At 25.2% G+C, this 23,995-nt stretch overlaps 7 protein-coding genes across 7 annotated transcripts; 3 read left to right on the forward strand and 4 right to left on the reverse strand.

The window, feature by feature from the left end:
- Positions 1-1,385: 1,385 nt before the first annotated feature.
- Positions 1,386-1,881, forward strand: OCT59_002407 (uncharacterized protein; the record flags this gene model as incomplete). Its single annotated transcript, XM_066144484.1, has 2 exons — positions 1,386-1,513; positions 1,599-1,881. 2 exons carry the CDS (start codon positions 1,386-1,388, stop codon positions 1,879-1,881), a joined length of 411 nt encoding a protein of 136 aa, XP_065995643.1.
- Positions 1,882-3,137: 1,256 nt separating this feature from the next.
- Positions 3,138-3,716, reverse strand: OCT59_002408 (uncharacterized protein; the record flags this gene model as incomplete). Its single annotated transcript, XM_066144485.1, has 3 exons — positions 3,138-3,304; positions 3,372-3,501; positions 3,681-3,716. The coding sequence occupies 3 exons, from the start codon at positions 3,714-3,716 to the stop codon at positions 3,138-3,140; spliced, it is 333 nt and encodes a 110-aa protein (XP_065995644.1).
- A 2,961-nt stretch (positions 3,717-6,677) lies between these two features.
- OCT59_002409 (uncharacterized protein) lies at positions 6,678-6,956 on the reverse strand (the record flags this gene model as incomplete). The annotated part of the gene is made up of 1 exon (XM_066144486.1): positions 6,678-6,956. One exon carries the CDS (start codon positions 6,954-6,956, stop codon positions 6,678-6,680), a length of 279 nt encoding a protein of 92 aa, XP_065995645.1.
- A 2,381-nt stretch (positions 6,957-9,337) lies between these two features.
- On the forward strand, positions 9,338-11,141 carry OCT59_002410 (uncharacterized protein; the record flags this gene model as incomplete). The annotated part of the gene is made up of 7 exons (XM_066144487.1): positions 9,338-9,342; positions 9,461-9,644; positions 9,718-9,975; positions 10,036-10,120; positions 10,187-10,420; positions 10,487-10,614; positions 10,674-11,141. The coding sequence occupies 7 exons, from the start codon at positions 9,338-9,340 to the stop codon at positions 11,139-11,141; spliced, it is 1,362 nt and encodes a 453-aa protein (XP_065995646.1).
- Positions 11,142-11,353: 212 nt separating this feature from the next.
- On the reverse strand, positions 11,354-12,769 carry OCT59_002411 (uncharacterized protein; the record flags this gene model as incomplete). Its single annotated transcript, XM_066144488.1, has 1 exon — positions 11,354-12,769. The coding sequence occupies one exon, from the start codon at positions 12,767-12,769 to the stop codon at positions 11,354-11,356; it is 1,416 nt and encodes a 471-aa protein (XP_065995647.1).
- Positions 12,770-12,859: 90 nt separating this feature from the next.
- Positions 12,860-13,690, reverse strand: OCT59_002412 (uncharacterized protein; the record flags this gene model as incomplete). The annotated part of the gene is made up of 1 exon (XM_066144489.1): positions 12,860-13,690. The coding sequence occupies one exon, from the start codon at positions 13,688-13,690 to the stop codon at positions 12,860-12,862; it is 831 nt and encodes a 276-aa protein (XP_065995648.1).
- A 3,561-nt stretch (positions 13,691-17,251) lies between these two features.
- OCT59_002413 (uncharacterized protein) lies at positions 17,252-18,036 on the forward strand (the record flags this gene model as incomplete). Its single annotated transcript, XM_025332820.2, has 4 exons — positions 17,252-17,332; positions 17,406-17,512; positions 17,687-17,712; positions 17,792-18,036. 4 exons carry the CDS (start codon positions 17,252-17,254, stop codon positions 18,034-18,036), a joined length of 459 nt encoding a protein of 152 aa, XP_025166698.2.
- Positions 18,037-23,995: the final 5,959 nt, after the last annotated feature.

The raw sequence follows: 23,995 nt of genomic DNA on the forward strand, positions 1-23,995 counted from the left end.
ATATTGTGAATTTCTAATTAAATATTATGATGTTATTCTTTTTTCATATTATTATGGAATTATGAATAATGATGTACAGACATTATGTTGGAAAACGCCTAGGCGTCATGTCGTATATGTAGGAGATATTCTCTAATGTTTAGACATTTAATATGTTGATCACGTAAAGATCGATTTTTATATACCCGCTTTTAATTACAAATATCATGTGATTATTAAAAGAAAATAATAAAATTGATCCAGAAAATTATTAAATTTATTAGAAATGATTATAAAAAATTAAAAATTCAGCCAGAAAATCAGTAAATTTACTACAAATAAAAACTCACTATATGGTAATTATAGTAATTATGATCTAGACAACATTCCAGTTGATGGCTTTGAAATCATGTCAAATGATGTCTAAACATCAACTTCGATGATACATCAATGATATCCGGACATCAACCATTTATTTGCGATAATCAATAACATATAAAAATGAATCAAAATGATCGTTAATATGAACAGATTGTTACAAATTGATATATTATATATCTTTCACGCCGCATCTTTGGTGATATAACGCTCTCACTAACCAAACACATTTATTTTACATTCAAAAGTAAAGGAGGGTTTAAAATTAATAAATTAATTTATACAATATTCGCTTATCTGTATGTTTTGAATATTTAATTTATTTATCAATTATTTTTTAAATAATTACTTTATAATAAAATATTCTCTATTTCATGTAAAATTTATAAGAATTCTTTTTTTTTCTTATTTTTAGGGTTTAATGAATAACAATAGGTATAATGCGTGATAATGTTCATCATTATAATGTTTAGATGAACTTTTTTTTAATACAAAAAAAAAAGAATGGAAAGAAATTAAAAAAAAATCTACAACTAGAAATAAAATAAATAAATGAAAAATTTAATGATTTTTTTTTAAATAAATGTATGAAGTGTTCCAAGATATAAAAGAACGAAAAGTAATAAATTAGTGCGTTATTATGTACTTCTTTCACTACTACTATTACTATTACTATTATTATTTATACTTCCAACATTACTATTTTCACTAGACTGTTCATTTTTTTCTTAATACTTTTCAACATTTTTAAACTAACTGTTTTAGTTAAAATCCATCAACACCACTTCTTGAGAAAATGGTTGAAACATACTTATTGATAAAAATGATGGTGGTATGCCACATCCTGTATTAGTTATCGTTATTAATGTGTGGATTTTATTTGATGTTAATTGTCGTATTTTGTACTCCTGCAATCCTTATATTGATTACTTCAATGATGAAGATCACGAAATTAAGACATCCTTTTTTAAATTAAAAATCTTTTAAAGAGCTATCAACGTATAGTGTTCTATATAAGAGGAAAGTAAATGAAATTATTAATGACATTTGTCCTAGATGTAATTAAAGATATTGAAGATTGGGACCATGTTTGGGTATGCGAAGCCAACGAATTTGAAGTTGAAGAAATCATAAGAAACTCTATTCATGAATTCAAGTAAAATTACAAGAAATTTATATTTTGAAAGAAATTATGTTGAATTTTATTAAAGTGATGGATCAAAAATCACATGTTCTAATAGGAAAGAAAAGGGTTTAAGAACTATTTACAACGATAATTTTAACAAAATTACAAATAAGAAAGAGCATAATTTAGATTTAAAAAATTTATGGAATTTTTGTTACGATAAAGTAAGATCAAAGGTGTGGTTAAAAAGGTGTGAATTTGTTGCTGAATTAGAAAAGGAACGGGGTTTGGAGAAAAGGGATTTAAGAAAAAGAAAAGAAATACCAACGAAAGACAAGGACGATGATACGGAATCAGATAATAAATATAAAAAAGGGAAAAAACAGAGAAAAATTTAAAAAATAAAAAAAATGGAAAAAATGAAAAAAATGATGATAATAAACACATTAATAAAAAACTTAAATTAGTAACGAAAGATCGAATGATAGGTAGAATTACAGAAGGAATATCAATCAAAAAAGATTGGCATGCTATAGTTAAATTAGTTTAGTTTTTAGAATAGATTATATAATTTTTGTATTAGTTATTGTTTAGACTAGATTGAACTTAGTTATAGAGGATATTATATATTTTATAATATTTTCTAGGTGGTTTAAAAAAATGTAATCAAAATTAATTTGTTGCTTAATTAATAAACGCGTTACTATTTTTTTTGTTGAAAAAAAAAATAAGACATCCTTTTTTCGTAATTTCATAGAATTCCTATTAATAAAAAAAGACAAAATATATTAATAAATTCGAATAATGTTTAATTAAGACCGTTCCAATTTAACTATTTGCTTAAACGTTTAAAAAAAAACAAAAAATTGATGATGATGATGTCATAAGTGAAAAGCGGATGACTTATATCGTATAACTACACGAATACCAATGAGATTCTTACTCAATACTACCTATCCTGGTAATTCCGGTATTGTTCGTTAAGAATCGTCAAGGTAAACAACTACGGGTTGTGTCAATCCATTATATATGTTATTGTTACACATTTCGATATGCTCTAATTTTTCGTGTAATTCGGATAAAATCCAGAATTATACTGCGGCACAATCCTATCCTCAATAACTGATAAACTACGGTTGAGACAAATTCAAAAAAAAACAATAAATTTACCCGATAATCTAAAATCTAAATAATAAAATTATAAATCAGTTTAACGAGATTTTTTTTTCTTTTAAGAAGTAATGTTTTATTTTTATAACTTCCATTTATTAATGATTGTTTTAATGCACCATCTTTGGCCATAACCCACCAAAAAGCATCTCTTGGTTCAACGTCAATCATATCATCAGCTTTTAGTGATGAGATTTATTAGAATGTAATAAATCATAAACACGTTTTTCCTTGCTTTCCACCATTTTATTAGGGACACTCTTTTAGGTTTACATTGTCACGGACTCCTTGTGTTACATAGCAGTATAATTATTATTATTCTCCATTAATAAATTTTCATCATCATTGGTTTTATTCTCAGAATTAGTTATTTACATATATAGCGCTAACTACCCACGAAACAAACTTCAGATACTTATTAATTTAACTAAATCAATTAGTTCCTAATTATTTTATTAATATTTATTACCATTGTCTTTTTCACCTAATTTCTTTTTTTTTTTTGATTGATTTGATCTTCAACGTAATCTTGTTCTTCACTTTCTAATTTCGCAAAATCTAATACACAATTAATAATACTCATTAAATAAGCTCCACAATCTTGTATAGTTTTAACCAATTCAGTTTGAGCTTCCTTTCTTCCACAACTAGCTAAAATACTATGAATCATCGGAAAATGGGGTTAGTAATGGAGGTAAAGAATTTTGATAAATACAACCTTGTGAATGAGCTTGCATTAAATAAGTGAAATAAGAAGTGATTATAGAAGCTTTTAAAGTTTCAGGAGATAATTCAATTTCGCCGCCAGAAGCGAGAGATCTTAAATGATTTGATGGTACATCAGGAGGCTTGGAAAAGCATTTAAAAAGAAATTACTTGAAGTACGAGAAGTTATGGGTAATGGACGAAATAAAGGCCAGGCATCACTAATAAATAAACTGAATCCACATCTAACATTAATTTCATTGCTTAAAACATTATTTCATTGTAGGAACATCGATAATAGATTTTGTTTTCAAAATAATACGTAGATCATTCCTTTTTGGATAATGCCAGGTGGCATTGCGCAATTCTGGCCTTGAAGATGCGTAGAGCTAATTACCTATATATATATTTTCTCGGAGTCCTCTTCTTCTACACAAATGGGATCAGTTCATAAAGAATAAATTATTAATAGTACTTCTTACCCATAGTACTTATCTGAAAAAATTTTTGAAAGTTTTTTGTTAGCAATGAATGGTCATAAGAACTGGTCATTTGTGCCTATTGAGCAACATCCATTGCAATAGCATAATATTTTAATCGTAGAAATCAACTTTTTTACACAATATCCTACTAAATCTAAAATCTAAATTTGTTAGAGTAGCGATTAAGCCATTATACTACAAACGATTTAATATTTTTTCTTAGAATTTTTTTTAGTGAACAAAATCATATTCATAGAGAAATCACACTTTAATTAACCTTTTGATTATATTTATTTAATTTTAAAAAAAAAATATCATTTACAACTTCATTTGTTGCATACTGTATGCTTGAATTATTTTTTTTCCTTTAATTATATTTCGCATACTTCATACTTTTTAATCAAAGTTACCAAATAGGTTTATTTGTATAAATCAAATTTGAGACTTTTACCCTTTTTTCTTTCAATTTTTTCTAAGTTATTGAATCATATATTTTAAATATTGATAGTATTAAATCGTTACTCAGAGAGTGACTTATTTAATTCATTCATTCATTTCATTTTATTTTATTTATTGATTTTTATATTTTTATTTTATTTATTTTTTTGTTTTTTTTTTTGATGTGTAAATTGCGTAAAAAATTTGCTGCAATATATTTATTACGAGATTTACCCTTGGTTGTAACACACTTTTCTGAAGTCATATGACCTAAATGAGAATAACGCATTAAAAATACACATTAAATAATAATCAGTCATGTAAAATCAAAATAATCATAGACTGGAAATGATTACTTATTTTTAATCGATGTTGTTATATCTCGAGTTTCATAATATAAGAAATACAAGATAATTAGAGAAGAGTTTAAAAGATCCTAATCCTAATACAAATCCAACAAAATTTCTTGCGAACTATTGTTGTACTGTATCTAATTGCATCTAATGCGTTTTTTTACCTATAATTCTATCATGATAAGCTAGCAATTAAAACTACAAGGTTATTTATAACTTTAAGGATATGTATTTTTTTTATCGCGCATATTTTTTTTCTTCTAACAATACAGTATAACGAACCTGAATTTTAATTATGAGAAATTACTATAAAATATTCGAAGAGGAGTAATATCATATTTCAGTATTTATTAATACAAAATGAAAACGAATTAATTTACAGACGGCAATAAATTTCATAAATCCTAACGTAATATTAAGTATGATTACACAATATTATGATATTTTATATCCTTGTAAGAAGTATTATTATAGCACAATAGAAAACATCGTTAGTATGATGTTGTAATACTTCATAATTTTCAACTAATGTGATGAGATTGATAAATCTTTATATTTTGTTACACCAATTGAATCTAAATTAGTTTTGATATTTAAATTTTTGGCTTTATTTATAAGCAAATAAATAACAGTAAACAAATCAAATCAACCCTAAAACTAAATTTTAACCCTATAAACTCTCAGTTTAATATTAATATTATATAACTTTATAAAAACAATGTATACTATTAAATTTTTTTATTTTAACTTCTTTAGCTTTAACTCTATTCAATTATTTTGATTCCTCATCATTTAAATTAATCAATTTTCTTTCCAATTCCTTACATACCAAGAATTTTTAAACTATCATTACCTTAATTTAAAAAATTTTAAGAAATTTTAACTCAATCATATGATTTAAATGAATTATTTTAAACTTATTATGACAATTTTCTAAAAATTCCTTAATAAATCGTTAGAAATTTTGCTAAGTTATATTATTTTTTTAAATTTTTTAAATTTATAAATAATTCAGAATTTTTTGAAATAATATTAAATTTTAATATGCTTGTTTTTTAAATGTTTAAAAACATGGTAACACTGATAAATCAAAATGGGAAACAATTCTTATTTTTAAAAAAGTACTAAGATTTGAACAGTAAATTGATATATTTTTAATAAGAAGAATTATTGGATTTTCAATTATTGATCATTAATGATGTGTCATCAGCCGTGCAAATAACAATTCACTAAATATTTAAATATTTGATCATTAATGATGTGTCACCAGCCGTGCAAATAACAATTCACTATCTTAAATAATTTAAGTATTGTACAAGGCTTTTCAAAAGTAGTAATATTGACTAAATTATTGGGAACAAAACATTTTATGAATTTGAGGAAGCTTAATTATTAATTTTCGCAAATTTAAATATACATTCACTATATTGCTTAAAAATTCTCGTTCAATTTTATCATTACTATGCCAACTAAATTTAATGTTAAACCCTTCTCTGTAAAATAAATAAAACGAAATATCTTATTACTTTGACGTAAAATTGATTGATGAAATATTGGAAACTATCATACGAGAAATTGATAAACCTAAACAATCATATCTTACAAAACAACTATTAATTACGAAAACTAACAGAATAATTATATTCTTTCGAATATTTTGGATATTCAAATAATGGTTTGTATTCTTCATCCAAATTAATATTATTATTTCTTTATTAAAGCAAAAAATTAAGGTCATGATTACCAAGCAGCAGTTATATTTATAAAGGGATTTGCATAAAGCAAAGGAATCGACTTACATCAAAATAAACAATTAGAATAAAGTTGAACAACCATTTTGAAGATGCTGTAAAATGTAAAAAATACAATCATCCGTCACCTTGAAAATTTAAACGTTTTTAATTTATTATAAGCCTAATTTTGGATGTCATACTGTTGTACATAAATTTTGTAATACTGTAACAGGTGATTATTTGGCATTGTTATATTATAATCTATTCAAAAAATACCTAGTGAATATACTTTGGATACTAATAATAATGCTTTCTATATATCCTCAATCATACAATCAAAACCCTGAGACTCTTCTTGAACTAAAATTTCAGTAAGTTTGCGACTTGTATAATATGTTTGTGGATGTGATTGCATAATATAAGCATTCGCTTGTCCTTGTAATAAAGCTTTGTCTGCCTCTACAAATTCTTCCATATCATTTTTTAATTGATTATCAATAATATGTACTTCATATTTATAATCTCCATCCCTGTTTATTTCATAATATTTATTAATACATCTAATCCATTCAGATATAATATTTTCAAGCATTATTATGGTTGGTCTATTGGAAGGATTTAAATCCCAACATTTTTTCATTAAATCTATATAACATTTTGGAGTATTTTTCATAATTTTAGGACGTTTCCCTTCATAAACACTCAAGATAAAATGATGATCATGTGCTTCATGGTTAAATGGAGGAATTCCTGATGTAAATTCCCACATTATCATCGAAAAGCTATAAATATCACTTGCTGGAGTATAGGGTTTTTTTCTTAATATCTCAGGCGCCATGTAAGGTAAAACTCCATAAATTTCATTAACTTTATTATCAGAGTCTTGTAAATTACTAATAGGTTTGCATAAACCTAAGTCAATAATAAATGACTCATTGTAATTATCTGATATTAAAATATTACCATCATGAAAATCACCATGAGTTAAATTTGATTCATGGATTACCTTAAGCCCTAATATTATTTTTTTCAATAATTGTAACTTTTCTTGCCACTTGAATTTAATTATATCAGATAAACATTTTCTCAAACTTCCTTTCTTCGCATAACTCATTACTATTATATAATTTAAATTATTTGGATCTTGGGTAATTCCAAAAAATTGAATAAATTTCGAAAATGACTTTTTCTGACAATTATAATGATATTTCCACTATGAAATAAAAAAAAATTATTAAACTTTTGCACAAGGAAATAAAATTTGCTATTAAATATAAATACTATACCTCATCCAGAAATTCACCATTTAAACTTGATGAATTATTAAGTGTTTTAAGAATAATCTCATAACATGTTTGTCTATTCCATTGTTGTTTGTCAAAATTCCAACTAAAAATAGGCCCATCTGACCAGATAGCTTTATTAATTTCACTAAATCCTCCTTTAGCATAATGATCAATACTTGATAAATTATTGTAAGGTATCCACTCTAAAATTTCATAACTATTTTTAGCATTTATTTGTGCTTCTTGAATAAATTTATCAATAAATTTATTTTTACTAGTCCAATTTGAAAAATCTTGTTGAAATCGTTTAGTATTACATTGTTGACACCATTGGTAATCAGTATTTGGTAGCTTACATTCATTACAAAATTCAACTTTATTTTCCCAGTAAATAGTTTTCGTATAAATTTATACTCTATATATATCTAAAATATACAATATATCATTATTTTGTATTAAATTTATGCCGATCCAAATCACATCAATAAAATGATTTTACTAAATCACGTTAAATTTGTACTAAAATTGATATTCTAAGAATGAAATCATACCAAATTTATAATATGTACATATTTATTTAAAATATTTTCTAAAATAAATTCCATATAAATTTACATATATTTTAATTATGTATTCCGTATAAAATCATTTGACCGTAATTTGTACAAATTTTGTATAAAATTTGTATTACTCCTTCTCTGCACTTGAGAAACTTCCTTATGCCCATTTGGTTCTTTTTTACATGATTGACATTTACATTCTACTTTCATTTTTATTTTTAAAATTTTTAAAATTTTTAATTAATATAAAATATGTAATAACCTAGTTAGTTATATATGAATGATTTAATAATGATCAAACAATCAATAGACAAATATTTTTTTGAAATTTTGAATTTGATAACCGTAAAGTAATGGCAATAAATCTGCACACGTGATTGAGAATGATTTATCAATTTTGCCATGACATCAAAATGAAACATTCGAAACTTTTTTACCAAAATGTAAATGTTCACTAAAAAGGAATGTATAATGATAAATTACAAAATACTGTACTTTTCATTTTATTAATCTACAAGTTTTAATAAAATGTTTATTCAATAAAATTTTAATATGATGAATATATATATTTTTTTTAGTAATATCTAGCATAAATCTACTTTCCATACAATTTACCAAACCTGTCTTTTGCAATATGTTTGTTTAATTTATAAAAATTATCATAAAGCACCCATTCTAATGTTTCTTTTTTACGAACTGATCAATATCGTATCATTACTAGTCCATTTTTCAAAACTTTTGTTGATTATACGTATAACTAACATGTCTTTGTTAGTTTATTTTTAAAGGAATCTGTTTAGTTTTATAATTTTATAAATGAATCCGGATTAATATAATAGTTAAAACAATGTTGGCACGAAATTAAAAAAAATCGCAATAGAACTATAATTTTAGCTAAAGATCATAATCCATGTACGGATTGACCTGAAATAATTGTTTAATAATCACATGACTGAGAATTATTAATACAAAATTGATTAATAATATACTTTTTTAGACTATATACTAATACTAATATGTATAAGACTGAGGATTATTAATACAAAATTATACTTTTTTGGACTATAATACTAATATATATAAACTAAATAATCGTGCCATTGATTATTTTTTGAACTTGAATAACTATGAGGTCAACGAGTTCAAGAAACTGAAAAAGCTGAAGATTCAGATATTATATCTGTAGCTAGTGATTCTAATTCTTCAAATAATTCATTAATACAAATATCTAAACAAAAAACTTCTAATAGAATAGCTGAACTTAAAGAAGAGTGGCGAATATTAAATGAAAAGTCCTTGAATTCTAAAGTTATACAAACTACGCCTAAAAAAACTAAAAAAATACAAAATGCTACCATTGACTCAAAAAAAATACATAAACCTGTCAAACGTGAAGGAAAAGAGCCAGAATGGTTTTCATCAGATCCTGAACAGGTCATATTAATTAAACAACTCAATATAATTATAATTTTTTTGCTATTTTAATTTATTTTCTTTAAATTTTTAGCCTATATCAAAGGAAAAAGGCAAAAACTATTATGATATTCCAAGAACACTTCATATTAGAAAAATGACGTGGAATGGATATGTGGTACTTTTCCTTTTATTCTTAATAATAATACCTTTATTTATTGTACAATATTTAACTTATTTCAATTTTTGGGAATTACTTCGTCATTTATGTGAAGAATATTTATCAGAAGTTGCTAAAACTATGATGTTTAAGGATATTGAAACAAAGCTTATTAATAAAACAATTCGCAAGGTAATAAACAAGTGTATAAAAAAATTATATTAAAGTCTATTTGTTAAAATATCATTCCAGTTTAAGGATCAAAATGAGCGTTTTCCTCAAACTATGGGCGATTGGGCTCTTAGAGAAATGATTAGAAGATGGGTTAATAATTATAGTAAGTTTTAATAATAACTTTTTATTAGATATTCAAATAATAATAACTAACTTTTTTTTAAATTAGGGGAATATAATAAAGAACCTGATAAATCTTCTAAAACTCAAAAATCTAGAAAACATAAGAAATCTAGAAATTCCATGGAATTAGAATCTACTTCATACAATAATCATACAAGTGATGTTGAAGAATCACAAAATAATTCTGGTGACTTTACTTCAATAGAAACACTACATTCTGATCATAAAAATGACGCTGAACAAGATGATCCCAAATTGGAATCTAACAATATGACTACAAGTAAGTTTATTAACTTATGTTTTATTACATTTATTATTAAAAATACTAAATTTTATTACATAATAGATGAACTTCAAGATATTACTCAGCAAATTGAAGAACTTATGAATAAACAGAAAAAAATGCTTATTAAAGCAAGAAACAACAAACATAAAGTTAATGAAGTATTTACTTTAAGTAAGCAAATTTTAATTGTAAATCATTTGTAATAAAAATATTTATTATTATATGATAACTGAAATTATATTTTTAGATACTTCTAAATCTATATTTACAATCAGAACAAGACATCCCAAAAGAAAATTCTCATTTGTCTAACAAAATCATTGATATTCAAGATGATGATAAAAATGACGAAATTTCTTTAAAAAGAAAAAATCCTGAAGATTCTTCCATCACTCCGACCAATAATTCTTCTGACAATAAGCTTGTTGATCCAACCAGTAAATGTAAAGAAAAAGGAGTAATTCTACACAAATTGAGTCTACAAGTGCGAATAATGATCTTAAAAAATAAAGAACCCGCCATTCCACTCGAATTAAGACTACAAGTACAACAAGTGTTAATTCTACCAACAAACAAAAAGTACAAAGGGGCCTTCCAAAGAAAAGGAATTGATTATATTTTAGTAAATATAAAATATGCTAAATTACATACTATGTATCCTATAATAATTGTAGATATCATATTTTATGTATTACATACTATTAAGCAAATATAAATAAATTTGGTACATTTATTGGCAAATATTTGGCTTATAGATGGCTCAATATCAGAATAGATTTATAACATATTTGGCATAAATATAGTTAAAATTAGAATGAATTCGGAATTAATTCAGAACAAATCAATTCAAATTTCGTGCCAAACGGGCTCATCCTTATATGTTGTATATTTTAATATATATTCGGTACAAATTTATACAAAAACTATTTACTGGGTTTTAGAATTTGTTTTGTTACTTTCTATTACTATTTGATGCCAATAAAAGGCCCTTTCTAAATTCCTTTCTGTTCCTTCTCCATTTCTATAACATGCAGCTAAATTAAATATTGCATCAATATGATCTTTTTCTGCTGCTTTCTGATACCAATGAAAGGCTTTTTCTAAATTCTTTTCTGTTCCTTCTCCATTATAATAGCAATTGGCTGAACTATACATTGCATCAATATGATCTTTTTCTGCTGCTTTTTGACACCAATAAAAAGCTTTTTCTAAATTTTTTTCTGTTCCTTCTCCATTATAATAGCAATTGGCTAAATCACACATTGCATCAATATGATCTTTTTCTGCTGCTTTTTGATACCAATGAAAAGCTTTTTCTGAATTCTTTTCTGTTCCTTCTCCATTATAATAGCAATTGGCTAAATCACACATTGCATCAATATGATCTTTTTCTGCTGCTTTTTGATACCAATGAAAAGCTTTTTCTGAATTCTTTTCTGTTCCTTCTCCATTTATATAACATGCAGCTAAATTAAATATTGCATCAATATGATCTTTTTTTGCTGCTTTTTGATACCAATGAAAAGCTTTTTCTGAATTCTTTTCTGTTCCTTCTCCATTTATATAACATGCAGCTAAATTAAATATTGCATCAATATGATCTTTTTTTGCTGCTTTTTGATACCAATGAAAGGCTTTTTCTAAATTCTTTTCTGTTCCTTCTCCATTATAATAGCAATTGGCTAAATCACACATTGCATCAATATGATCTTTTTCTGCTGCTTTTTGATACCAATGAAAAGCTTTTTCTGAATTCTTTTCTGTTCCTTCTCCATTTATATAACATGCAGCTAAATTAAATATTGCATCAATATGATCTTTTTTTGCTGCTTTTTGATACCAATGAAAGGCTTTTTCTAAATTCTTTTCTGTTCCTTCTCCATTTATATAACATGCAGCTAAACTATACATTGCATCAATATGATCTTTTTCTGCTGCTTTTTGATACCAATGAAAAGCTTTTTCTGAATTCTTTTCTGTTCCTTCTCTATTTATATAACATGCAGCTAAATTAAATATTGCATCAATATGATCTTTTTTTGCTGCTTTTTGATACCAATGAAAGGCTTTTTCTAAATTCTTTTCTGTTCCTTCTCCATTATAATAGCAATTGGCTAAATCACACATTGCATCAATATGATCTTTTTCTGCTGCTTTTTGATACCAATGAAAAGCTTTTTCTGAATTCTTTTCTGTTCCTTCTCCATTTATATAACATGCAGCTAAATTAAATATTGCATCAATATGATCTTTTTTTGCTGCTTTTTGATACCAATGAAAGGCTTTTTTTAAATTCTTTTCTGTTCCTTCTCCATCATAATAGTGATTAGCTAAACTATACATTGCATCAATATGATCTTTTTCTGCTGCTTTTTGAAACCAATGAAAGGCTTTTTCTGAATTCTTTTCTGTCCCTTCTCCATTTCCATAATACTATAAAGCTAAATTATATATTGCAATAATATGATCTTTTTCTGCCGCTTTTTGACACCAATGAAATGCTTTTTCTAAATTCTTCTCTGTTCCTTCTCCATTATAATAGCAATTGGCTAAATCACACATTGCATCAATATGATCTTTTTCTGCTGCTTTTTGATACCAATGAAAAGCTTTTTCTGAATTCTTTTCTGTTCCTTCTCCATTTATGTAACATGCAGCTAAATTAAATATTGCATCAATATGATCTTTTTTTGCTGCTTTTTGATACCAATGAAAGGCTTTTTCTAAATTCTTTTCTGTTCCTTCTCCATTATAATAGCAATTGGCTAAACTATATATTGCACCAATATGATCTTTTTCTGCTGCTTTTTGACACCAATGAAAGGCTTTTTCTAAATTCTTTTCTGTTCCCTTCCCATTATAATAGTAACTGGATAAACTATACATTGCAATAATATGATCTTTATCTGCTGCTTTTTGACACCAATGAAAGGCTTTTACTAAATTCTTTTCTGTTCCTACTCCATCTCTATAACATGCAGCTAAATTAAATATTGCATCAATATGACCTTTTTCTGCTGCTCTTTGACACCAATGAAAGGCTTTTTCTAAATTCTTTTCTGTTCCTTCTCCATTCTTATAACAGTTGGCCAAATTAAACATTGCTTCTTTATTGCCATTTTCTGCTAATTTTTTTAAAGAATTAATACATTCTTTACACCATAATTCTTCAGTAAAAGGTATATTACAATACAAACAATTTTTGGTGTCTATTGCAATGGTATCTTCATCTGAGATATTTAATTTATTAAAGTCAGTTTCCATTTGTTATTTAAAAAATTGTTTTACTGGAAAAAAAAATTTATTTTTTTCTAGACAATTTTTTTAACAAAATTTTTTTTTTATTTTTTATTTTATCATGAATGAAGCTTCTAAAAGAAATATTTTAACCAAAAGTAGAAATTACAACAAAAAAAATTTTTTCGGTCCGTATTATTTCCGATGCACTGATCTGCAATTCTGCATCCAATTTCCAATTGGTCATCTAAAGCGGAGTGGTTTTGGCCGGCATTACGGCATTAAGAAATTACACTTGTGACAAATAATTAAAACGACATGTGACAAATATATTTACTATATCCGCTATAAATAAATGTTAATTTTTTCTATAATAAAAAAAAAATAACAAAATTAAACTTGTTTATTTACTCACATTAAGATTACAAACATTTTTATCAGCATTTTGCTCCAAAATAATTAGTGTTTTCTTTCTACTAGCAAATAAAATAGGATTATGAGCATGTTCTTGTTCAACATTATAACTTGATAATGTAAACAATCATGATGCAGGAAATTTCTCCCTATATAAGAAGTCGATCTGTATTTTGCATTTTATTTTTTTCCGTAAAAGGCTCATATTTCCGGAATTAATAACCTAATATCACGGAATTTATTTAATAATTTACATTTTCCGTGAATGGGTCCGTGAAAGGCTCATTTTTACAGAATTTTACAGAAATAACGGATAAAATTTTTTTATAGGGTCTAATTTAAAATTTTATATTTTTTTAGATAATAATTTTTTCTGCAACTCATATAATTTTCCTTCATCCACTCAAGCTATACATAGAAAGGTAGAATGAGTCAAAAATCATGTAGATCGCTTCCATTTGTGGATAAAGTCGACCAGTATTACATAGTGCCGGCCCTGAAGAAATGCGTAGAGCTAATAGTAAATGTGTGTCGATCTCCCTTTATAACTTGGTCCTACTTACATCATAATTCCTTTTTGAATAAAACTACCCCTGCTCATTTCCTTTTGTACAGTATTTGTATCCCCCTTTTTTGCAAATCAATTTTTGTAAACGTGATTTATATTTACTGACTTCAACGGGTTCGTTTACCTAGTATAATTTGTGACTTGTCAAATAGTAGGTGCTAACGAGAAAAGTATTTAAATTGAATATTTTGACAAATTATTTTCTATATAGATTATCTTTTGTTACTTATATTTACTATATGTTAAAACATAAACCGTCTATTATATTTATTTCTTTTAGTTTATTTTATGTGTTTAATTTCTTAATAATGTATGTTTGATAAACTATGCATGTTAGGGTTATGTTTATCTAATCATCGGTATGAGTATTTTGATCATTAACTGTTAATTTGGTAACTTACCGATAAATGTCATGGAAAATCATTTTTCATAAGTATCTGAGATTTTTTAGCAGCAAAAATCCTATTCGTCCCCGGCCACTTTGTTAAATTTTTCATGGTTACTCTGGGTACTCTGGGGCAGTCCTTGATAATCTATTTTTTTAGGTTCAACTTGCTAGTTTCTTATTTTATTTTAAAAAGTAAAAGTGTCATTAATATTTTATTAATTTTGTTCCTGGACAATTTGTCCCACTTTTTAATTATCTTAATTCTGGTCGGAATTATTTAAGAAATTGTCTTTAATCCTGGCCGGAATTATGTTAGCCTTTAAGTAGCACAAACGCTAATGTCATGCGATTTTAACTTGGTTAACGTGACCAGTGACTCACGTGCAGTATCATAATTGGGTTACTTAATTTGTGATCATGTGCTTCCGGTACTTCCGGAGAATACTACAGTACATAGCAGACATGAAAAAAAAAAATAATTTAGTTCTTACTATATTTTGTAAAAACGGAGTTGATCTTTTTTGATGGGTGCCGGTGCCTTGCCAATAATTATACCGTACAATCTTGGACTATAGCGACCTTGTTCAGCCATTGTTCTTACGAAAAGGTCGGGTCGTATTGGGTTTCAATATTGGTATTCGGGTTTGATAGATCATAGTTTAGTTTTATACTAATCTTCTAGTATGTGTTAAAATGTATATCTATATAATTAAACATGCAGGAAATTTATTTTTGGCTTTACAGTTATGCATGATTTATGAGATACGTGACGTAACTCAACAAATGAATATAACCATGTACCGTAAAATTTGCTTTTTTAGTAAACATATTATTAAATAATTTATTACCATTCAAATAATTATTAGTTGAAGTAGTGAAAATAATCCACTTCAATATTTGTAAAATTTTTTTATAAAATAAGTGTAAATTTCCGCCACTCACATATTTTCATACCGTGAAAGTAGAAGTTTCATATGATCTAAAACTTTTAGATCAATAATCAGATTTTTTTTTACGTCATATTTATACTATCAATATATTATATTATTTCCAAAATTCAGACTGGCAAACTATACGTGGTGTAAATTATACGTGTAACGAGAAACCATCGCAGTGATCGCACGAGTCAATTTCAAACTCAATTTCTCTTAAATAAATATTATGCAAAGTTACATACACTTTCACTCTTTTTAACTTTCAATGTATTTAACTCACATTCTAATTGGAAAAATTCGATTTTTAACCATAAAATTTATTTGATAATTTATTTCGTTAACAAAAGTAATGGAAATTAACGCAAATGATTTAGCGATATTTTACAATTTCTGATTTGTTGTATCTCGATTTACCACATATGGATATATCCTCTTTCATTTTAAATAAAAGTAATCATTATAGAATATTGATAATTCGTTATGCATATTTATATATCCCATTCATCTTTAATAATATTTTTACATATAAAGTCAAGAATATTAAAAGTAAGATATTTTATTTTAAAATTTTTTACATAAAGATATATTAACTCTTCGTTTGAGAAATTTTAAACATTATTTAGACAGAAGAATATTTCAATATAGAACCAATAATTTTAATAATTTTTTTTTTTTACTATTTACAAAATATATAATTTCTTATAAATATTACTCTTTCAAAAAATATTTAAAAATAGATAATTATAATAATACTTTTATTTCCATTTTCGAATTTCGGAAATTATAAGTAAACAAAAAAAAAAAAACGGTCCGAATCCTGTGTAACACTTTGAATCCAAACAGTAAACAAACGAAAATAAATCGGTCGATTAAAGATTAATGGTGTAACAAATTAGGAAACGTAACACAAAATATTCTTTGAAAGCATAAAGGAAATTTGTATCAATTTATGGGGCTTTGAAAAATTACCAATCTGGTAATTATTATTTGTTTACCACATAATGACTTTTTATTAAATCATAGTCGTATATACCTTTTTCCGTTAAAAAAGTTTTCATTGTACTACTTGATTTATAATATCATTGCTTCCTAAAAAAAATTTTACTTTTTTTTTTAGGTCTTTCGCTTAAAAGGTTTTTTTTTTATAAAAAAAAAAAAAAATCGTCGTCCTTTATAGATAGATAAGAACCTAATAATTTGTGATAGATAATAATAATATTTTTAGAACGTACTCTTTGATATATATACAGCAGTATTTCGGATCGGATTAAGTTGATATGCAAATGTCTTCTTACAGAAAAAGGAAATCGAAAATAAACTCTGTGGGTGGAAAAAATACTAAACCGGGAAGTTACACCAATGAAGTAAGAAATACTGTATATATAAGTGAAATTTTAATTTCATATTTTTATCATTAATAAATTAAAATTAATACAGGAAGATGCTTTAATTATCAAATTATATGATCAATATATGGGTGAAACAAATAAGTGGAAGATAATTGCCGTTAAATTATATCGTGGACATAAGAGTATTCGTGAGCGGTAAGTTTATCAAATTATATGTAAATACGGTTATATCATATTCGATAGTTTGTATATAATGCTGGCCAAGATTCATCATAGTTGCCGATCAAGAACTACCTTCGCCCGTGTTGCATACATTTTTTCATTCCCTTTTTTTTTACTTACCTCTATTTTGTATATTATTACATTTAGGTACGTTAATCATCTGGATCCAACTAGTTCGTATATTTTAATTAGATTATTGTTTTGCTCATTTTTACGTGAAAATCCCGTTAATTATATATAATTTTCATTTAGTTGATCGTTCTGACTTCACGAATGAAGAAAAAAATGAGATTAACAACCTTCAAAATAATCCAGAGTATTTTAGAAAGTGGGCAGAAATAGCAAAGAGAATATCAGTAAATAGGAAACAAGGGAGAAGAACAGAATTACAAGTCAAAAATTATTGGAATAGTAAAGATCGAACTCAAAAACGTAAAAATAAAAGAAGTTATGAACGTATTCATAACATTATGAATATAAATCATATCGTGAATTAAATTTATTATACATATAAAAATTATCATCATCAAAGATTGAAAAGTTAATTTCTTCTATAAACATATCTAGAATATACTGTACTGTACATCATCATTAAAAGGATTATTTAGACGAATATAAATAAAAATATAAAATTTATAATATAATCTTAAAATTTTAATGGTAAAATGTTATATGATTTTAACGTTGAATGCACAAATAATTTTATAACCGGATTAAACACAGCATCAGTTACCGTACCGCACAACCGTACAACCGTACTATGACAATGAAAAATGGATTATTAAGATGGTGATCATCGGTTAAAACGGTTAACGATAATCCGTTCCAATCAATCAATCACTAAACGTCAAATAGTTCTTCCTGTTTAAGAAATTTTATAATAATCTACGTCGCACCAAGTGTCATTCATGACTTTTATAATCTACATTCATAATTATATTGTGTCCGAAAACTTTTGTTTATTTATTTCTCGGTTTCTTTGTCTAGAAAACTCCAATTCAATAAGCATTTTTAAAATGTTTGCATTTAATGTGCATAATAACATTACTACTCCTGTCATAAGAACACTAATTTTTATAAGAAATAAAAACATTAAATAATTTTTACGTAATTATAATTCATTTATTATTTTCATGAAGAATAGTACCGAAATTTAGACAGGAATTTCTGCTGTTATTCCTATCCCCAAATAATTCTAATTTTTTTTTATTTGCAAAATTTAATTATTAGTTTCGCTTATTTTATCAGTGAAAAGCAATTTCAATATACAGTATACGGTATACGAGTAGTTTCTGAGGAAAAATATTTATTTACCATTGTATGTTTCATTTGTGTAATTATAAGATAAACCAATTAAATGTTGAGAATTTTTTGTACAATCAAAGACTAATTTTAGAAATATAGGGGTTTGTTTATCTTATAATACTTGTAGTACCTAAATTCCTTTAACAGTTTTTTTTTTCATATTGTGAAAATAAGGCTAATATTACGTTATATAACTTTATTTGAATTTAAATATTTCAAAGTGTCACCTTTCAGAAAAAAGGATTCTCATTCTATCTTTTTCAAAAAAAGATAATGATGATGGTGAAATTAGGAGCGTTGCTTTCACCAAGGAAGGTACGAATTACATTAGTGGATATTTTATTACCTTTTCTTTTTTAATATTAAATAAATTATATAGAAGGATCATTTAATAATCAATTTATATGTTATTCATTTGAATGAATTATTAAATGGAAAATAAATTAAAATGAGATCACAGACGGCGGAAGTATTCATGACGGTAGGTTATTACAAAAATAATATTATATCAAAAATAATATTTTACTTATTGCTGAATTTTTTATTCATTCTAAATATATTATCCAACTAGTTTGCATTTTTTTTTCTAATTAATTACTTTTTTTTATTCGTTAATTGTTTATTATTGATTTATTAAATTTCTTTTATAGTTGATAAATCTAAACTAACAATTTAAGAAAAAATAGCAATTGATGAATTTAATTCTAGTTATTTCTAAGAAACGGGCAGATATAGCCAAGAAGTATAATTAAATAGGAAAGAGGAAAGAAGAACGGAAACTCAAGTTAAAAATTATTGTATTGTAAAAGATAGCAACAAAAGAAAAAAAAATTATGAAACATATTAATATTATAAGAAATCTCTTGAATTAAATTTGACATTTATAAAATAGTTCATTTAAAAAAATTTTTTTTCGAATCAATTATATCGCTTATTAGAACAGAATATAAAATCAGGTGCAGACAAAACTTTACCTAATAGTTGTACCATTTTTTTCAGTCATAATTTCAGTCAGTATCTAAAAAAGGTGATAAATTTTCAACCCGCATTATCTGAAAAGGAAAGATTTACATGATTTCTTTTCTTTTCGTATTGTATATATTTGATATTTCAGGGACCTCTTAAACTACAAATTTAGTATTTTTGTACCATATTATTCGTGTCCAATTTAACTGCTCTGGATAGATAATCTCAATTAGATAAATAAATAATACCGGTAGGTTGATAAAAATTATCTTGTTGGACCAATTATAAAAAAATTTGTTTTTAGCCGTTTAAAATCGCTATATACCGTAAAAAAAAAAAAATATTTATTTGTTAACATCATCACTTATTTTGATATTTAATAAAATATAAGTCTCATTTTCAAAAAGAAATTACTGAAAAAAAAAATATTGGATTTTAATTAAATATAAAAAACAATTAAAAGTGTACGTGTTTCCTGTCACACTAACTAGGATTTTAATTCTGTCCGATATGATTATATACAAATAGAAAAATTACTTTTTTTTTAATATAATATAATTACTATTTACTAATAACAAAAACTCTATCTTTTCGATCGTTTAACCAAAAATTTTATGATCAAAAAAATAACAAAAATTCATACAAAAATTTATTATTTTGAGTCTCTCTTTATTAAAACCAAAGTTTTGTCATTTTTTCTCATTGTAGGTTATATATATTTTTTGAATTTTCCTTTTTTTGGAAAATAGAAAAATGTCGACTAAAGATGTTTTACACAAAAAGTCAAAAAGTTGAAATATTTTGGAAAAACAATAAAAAAGCCCAAGCTTTTTTTTTTAAATAAAAGTTCAACAAGAGTGTTAAATGTCAGTGCGATAAATTAAGGTTGGTCGCCGTAAGTAATAATTATGGCATTTCAGATTACGATTTGGACTTCTACCCTTAGGTTGACGTGCCGTATTGAAATTATGCTTAATTTCAGCCAAGTTCATAATGCCAGTTTAATTTTCGCATTATATCATGTGATGTTATCTGAATTCCAATAAAATCGTGAAACGTCTGAAACGAGTTACCCTAAGGTTACACATCAATTTCCAAAATGGAAATTTAATTGTCAATCACTTAGTATTATTCAAGTCACATGACACATTATTTATGACACAAAAGTTGCAACTTTACGGCAAATATGTTACAACTATTACGGTAACCATTGCTAACAATAATGCTTTTTATGTGGTAATGATGATGGTTATATAACCTTAAAGTTTTGATGAGGAGAAATTTTCAATCTTTGGAGACGGCTGCGGGTGGAGAGCGACCATAAATAAGAATGTTGTGAATGTTGTGATGATTGATTAAATAGATAGTGGAACGGTAACAGATGTTGTGCGCTCCACCTTGCAGATCCTTAGATTAAGAATGATAAGAACGAAAAAATAATTTAATATTCTGAAAAAATTCTATTGTCAAATAGGAAGATTTTGATTTGTAACTGAGGAACTTTTTCTGGATGTATGGTAATACTTATAGTTTTTAAAATTATAAAACAAAAACATTGGGAATTTTATATTAGTATGTAATGTATGTAGTGCTTTATTATTCATTTTTTTAGTCTACATTGTTGAAAAGTGTAGCATTTGTATATCTTAATGAACTTCAATAAAGGGAGAAATTAAAAAAAAAATGATTTTAAACTATCATTCATATAATGACAATCTCTTTTTTTTTCTTTTGTACACGTACATTGATTTGCATAAATTTAGGTAGTACAATGTTGCTTTATGTACTGTAACATTCACTTTGGTTACATATTACTTTTTTAATATGTATAACTATGGAGTTGAAACACTGGTTCAACCTTTCTTTCTTACTTACTTTCTTTTTTTTATTTAAAAAAAATTAATAATATATTTATAAAAAAAAATTTAAAGTCTTATAACATATTTCATTATGTCATATAGTAAAAATAAATCAATTAATAATGCACTTAAGAGATCATATGCATTAATGGATTCAAATGTTCGTAATAGTGCACACAAAAGTCATGAATTTAGAAAACAAACAATTCTTAATGATGAATCACTTACGGAAAATGAAAAATCTGAAGCAATAAAAATACTAACTAAAACTTATGATCATAACAAATTTATTTCAAATAAAGGAACAAGAAGAATTTGTGAAAATTGTAACCAAGAATGTTTAGCTACAACATATTGTGAATATTGTGTTCGAAATTATTTAATAGTAAAATTTTCAAATTGGACATCTGGAAATAATGATATTGATAATTTAATACAAGAATGTCAAATGAAAACAGTTGCTCCAGATTTAATACCAGAATGGATTCCATATAATAGTCTTAAAAATATTAAATATCTAACAAAAGGTGGATTTTCAGAAATTTATACAGCAACATGGATTAATGGAAGATATGATGAATGGGATTCTATAAAACAACAATTAAAAAGATTTGAAAAACAAAAAGTTGTACTTAAAAAATTAGAAAATGTTGAAAATGCAAGTCAAAGTTGGTTTGAAGAGGTTTGAATTTAAAATATTTTAAATTTCATTAATAATATATATCTTAAATTTTAATTATATTTTTAATTTATAGGCTAAATCACATTTAAAAATAAGCAATAAATGGAGTAATATTGTCCAATGTTTTGGATTAACACAAGATCCATCAAATGGAAATTATATGCTTGTAATGAATAAATGTAATATGGATTTAAGAAAATATTTACAACAAAATCATAATCAACTTACATGGAAGGAAAGAATTCAAATTATTACTAGTATAACTATTGCACTTAGAAGGATTCATTATGAAAATGCAATTCATAGAGATTTGCATTCCGGAAATATATTATTTAAAACAAAATTTTCTATTAGTGATCTTGGATTTTGTGGACCAGCAGATAAACCATTAAAAAGTATATATGGAAACCTTCCTTATATAGCACCTGAGGTTATTATTGGAAAAGAACAATCTTTTAAATCTGATGTTTATAGTATTGCAATGCTTATGTGGGAAGTTTCGTCAGGAGAACCACCATTTAATAATTACGAACATGATTATGATCTTGCAATGAATATTGTTAATGGTATAAGACCAAAAATTGTACCAGGAACTCCTTTAGAATATAAAAATTTAATGAAACAATGTTGGGATGCTGATCCATCAAAAAGACCTGATATTCGTACACTTCGGGATAAAATAATGGAAATTAATTTATTTTATCAAAGAACAAATGAATCATTAACTCAACCAGAAGAAAATAATAATTTTGAAATGAAAAATTGTACTAGCAGTAGCAAACTATTTACAAGTAGACTTCATCAATTTGACAATCTTCATGAACCAAGAAATGCGACAGAAGGTATTTATTGATATATTAACATTTTTGTTAGTTGCTTAAAAGGTATATTTAATTAATAATGTTTATTTTTTTATTTAAATAATAATAGAAGAACAAGAAGGTACAAATTAGATAAAATATATAATTTTAATTTATAAAAATTAAGGGTAATATGTTAATTTTTTTATAGCATTTCATAGTAATAAATCATATGATTTTTATATTCCAAATAATAGTAAGTGCAATTGCATTTATATGTCTTATATTATATAATGAAGTGTTATTGACTCATATTGCTTTTTTTTTAGTTGATGATTTTAATAAATCAAATAGTAAGAAAAATAGTACTTCAAAAATGAGTACCATATTTAAAGGTAATTAAATATTTTATTTTGAAATAAGCAAATGAATGAGTAACTTATATTTAAATTAATTAGTTGGCAGTAAAAAGTTATCCAATATATTTAAAAGAAGTTCAAAAAATGGCAAGTAAAGTGATTAAGAGTATGTCAATTTTATTATAATTTTTTAATATAAATATGATATAATTTTTTTTAGATATTCAAAGTAATTATAAGATTGAAACAATGCAACAGCAAACAATGAATCATCATATTAAAGATAATGGTATGTAAATAATTTTTATAATAATTACTTTATAGTATTTTTTTTCGTTGATTTTTAATTTAATACATTATATATTTGATAGACGAAGATGAGATGTATAGCAATCCAAATCTTCATTCCGAAGAACAAGATGAATTGGAACTTCCTGAAAGTAAGAATTATTTTTAAAATGTTTAAAATTTATCTCTTAAATTAC

Source organism: Rhizophagus irregularis, chromosome 10, assembly GCF_026210795.1.
Source record: "Rhizophagus irregularis chromosome 10, complete sequence".
Taxonomy (NCBI): domain Eukaryota; kingdom Fungi; phylum Glomeromycota; class Glomeromycetes; order Glomerales; family Glomeraceae; genus Rhizophagus; species Rhizophagus irregularis.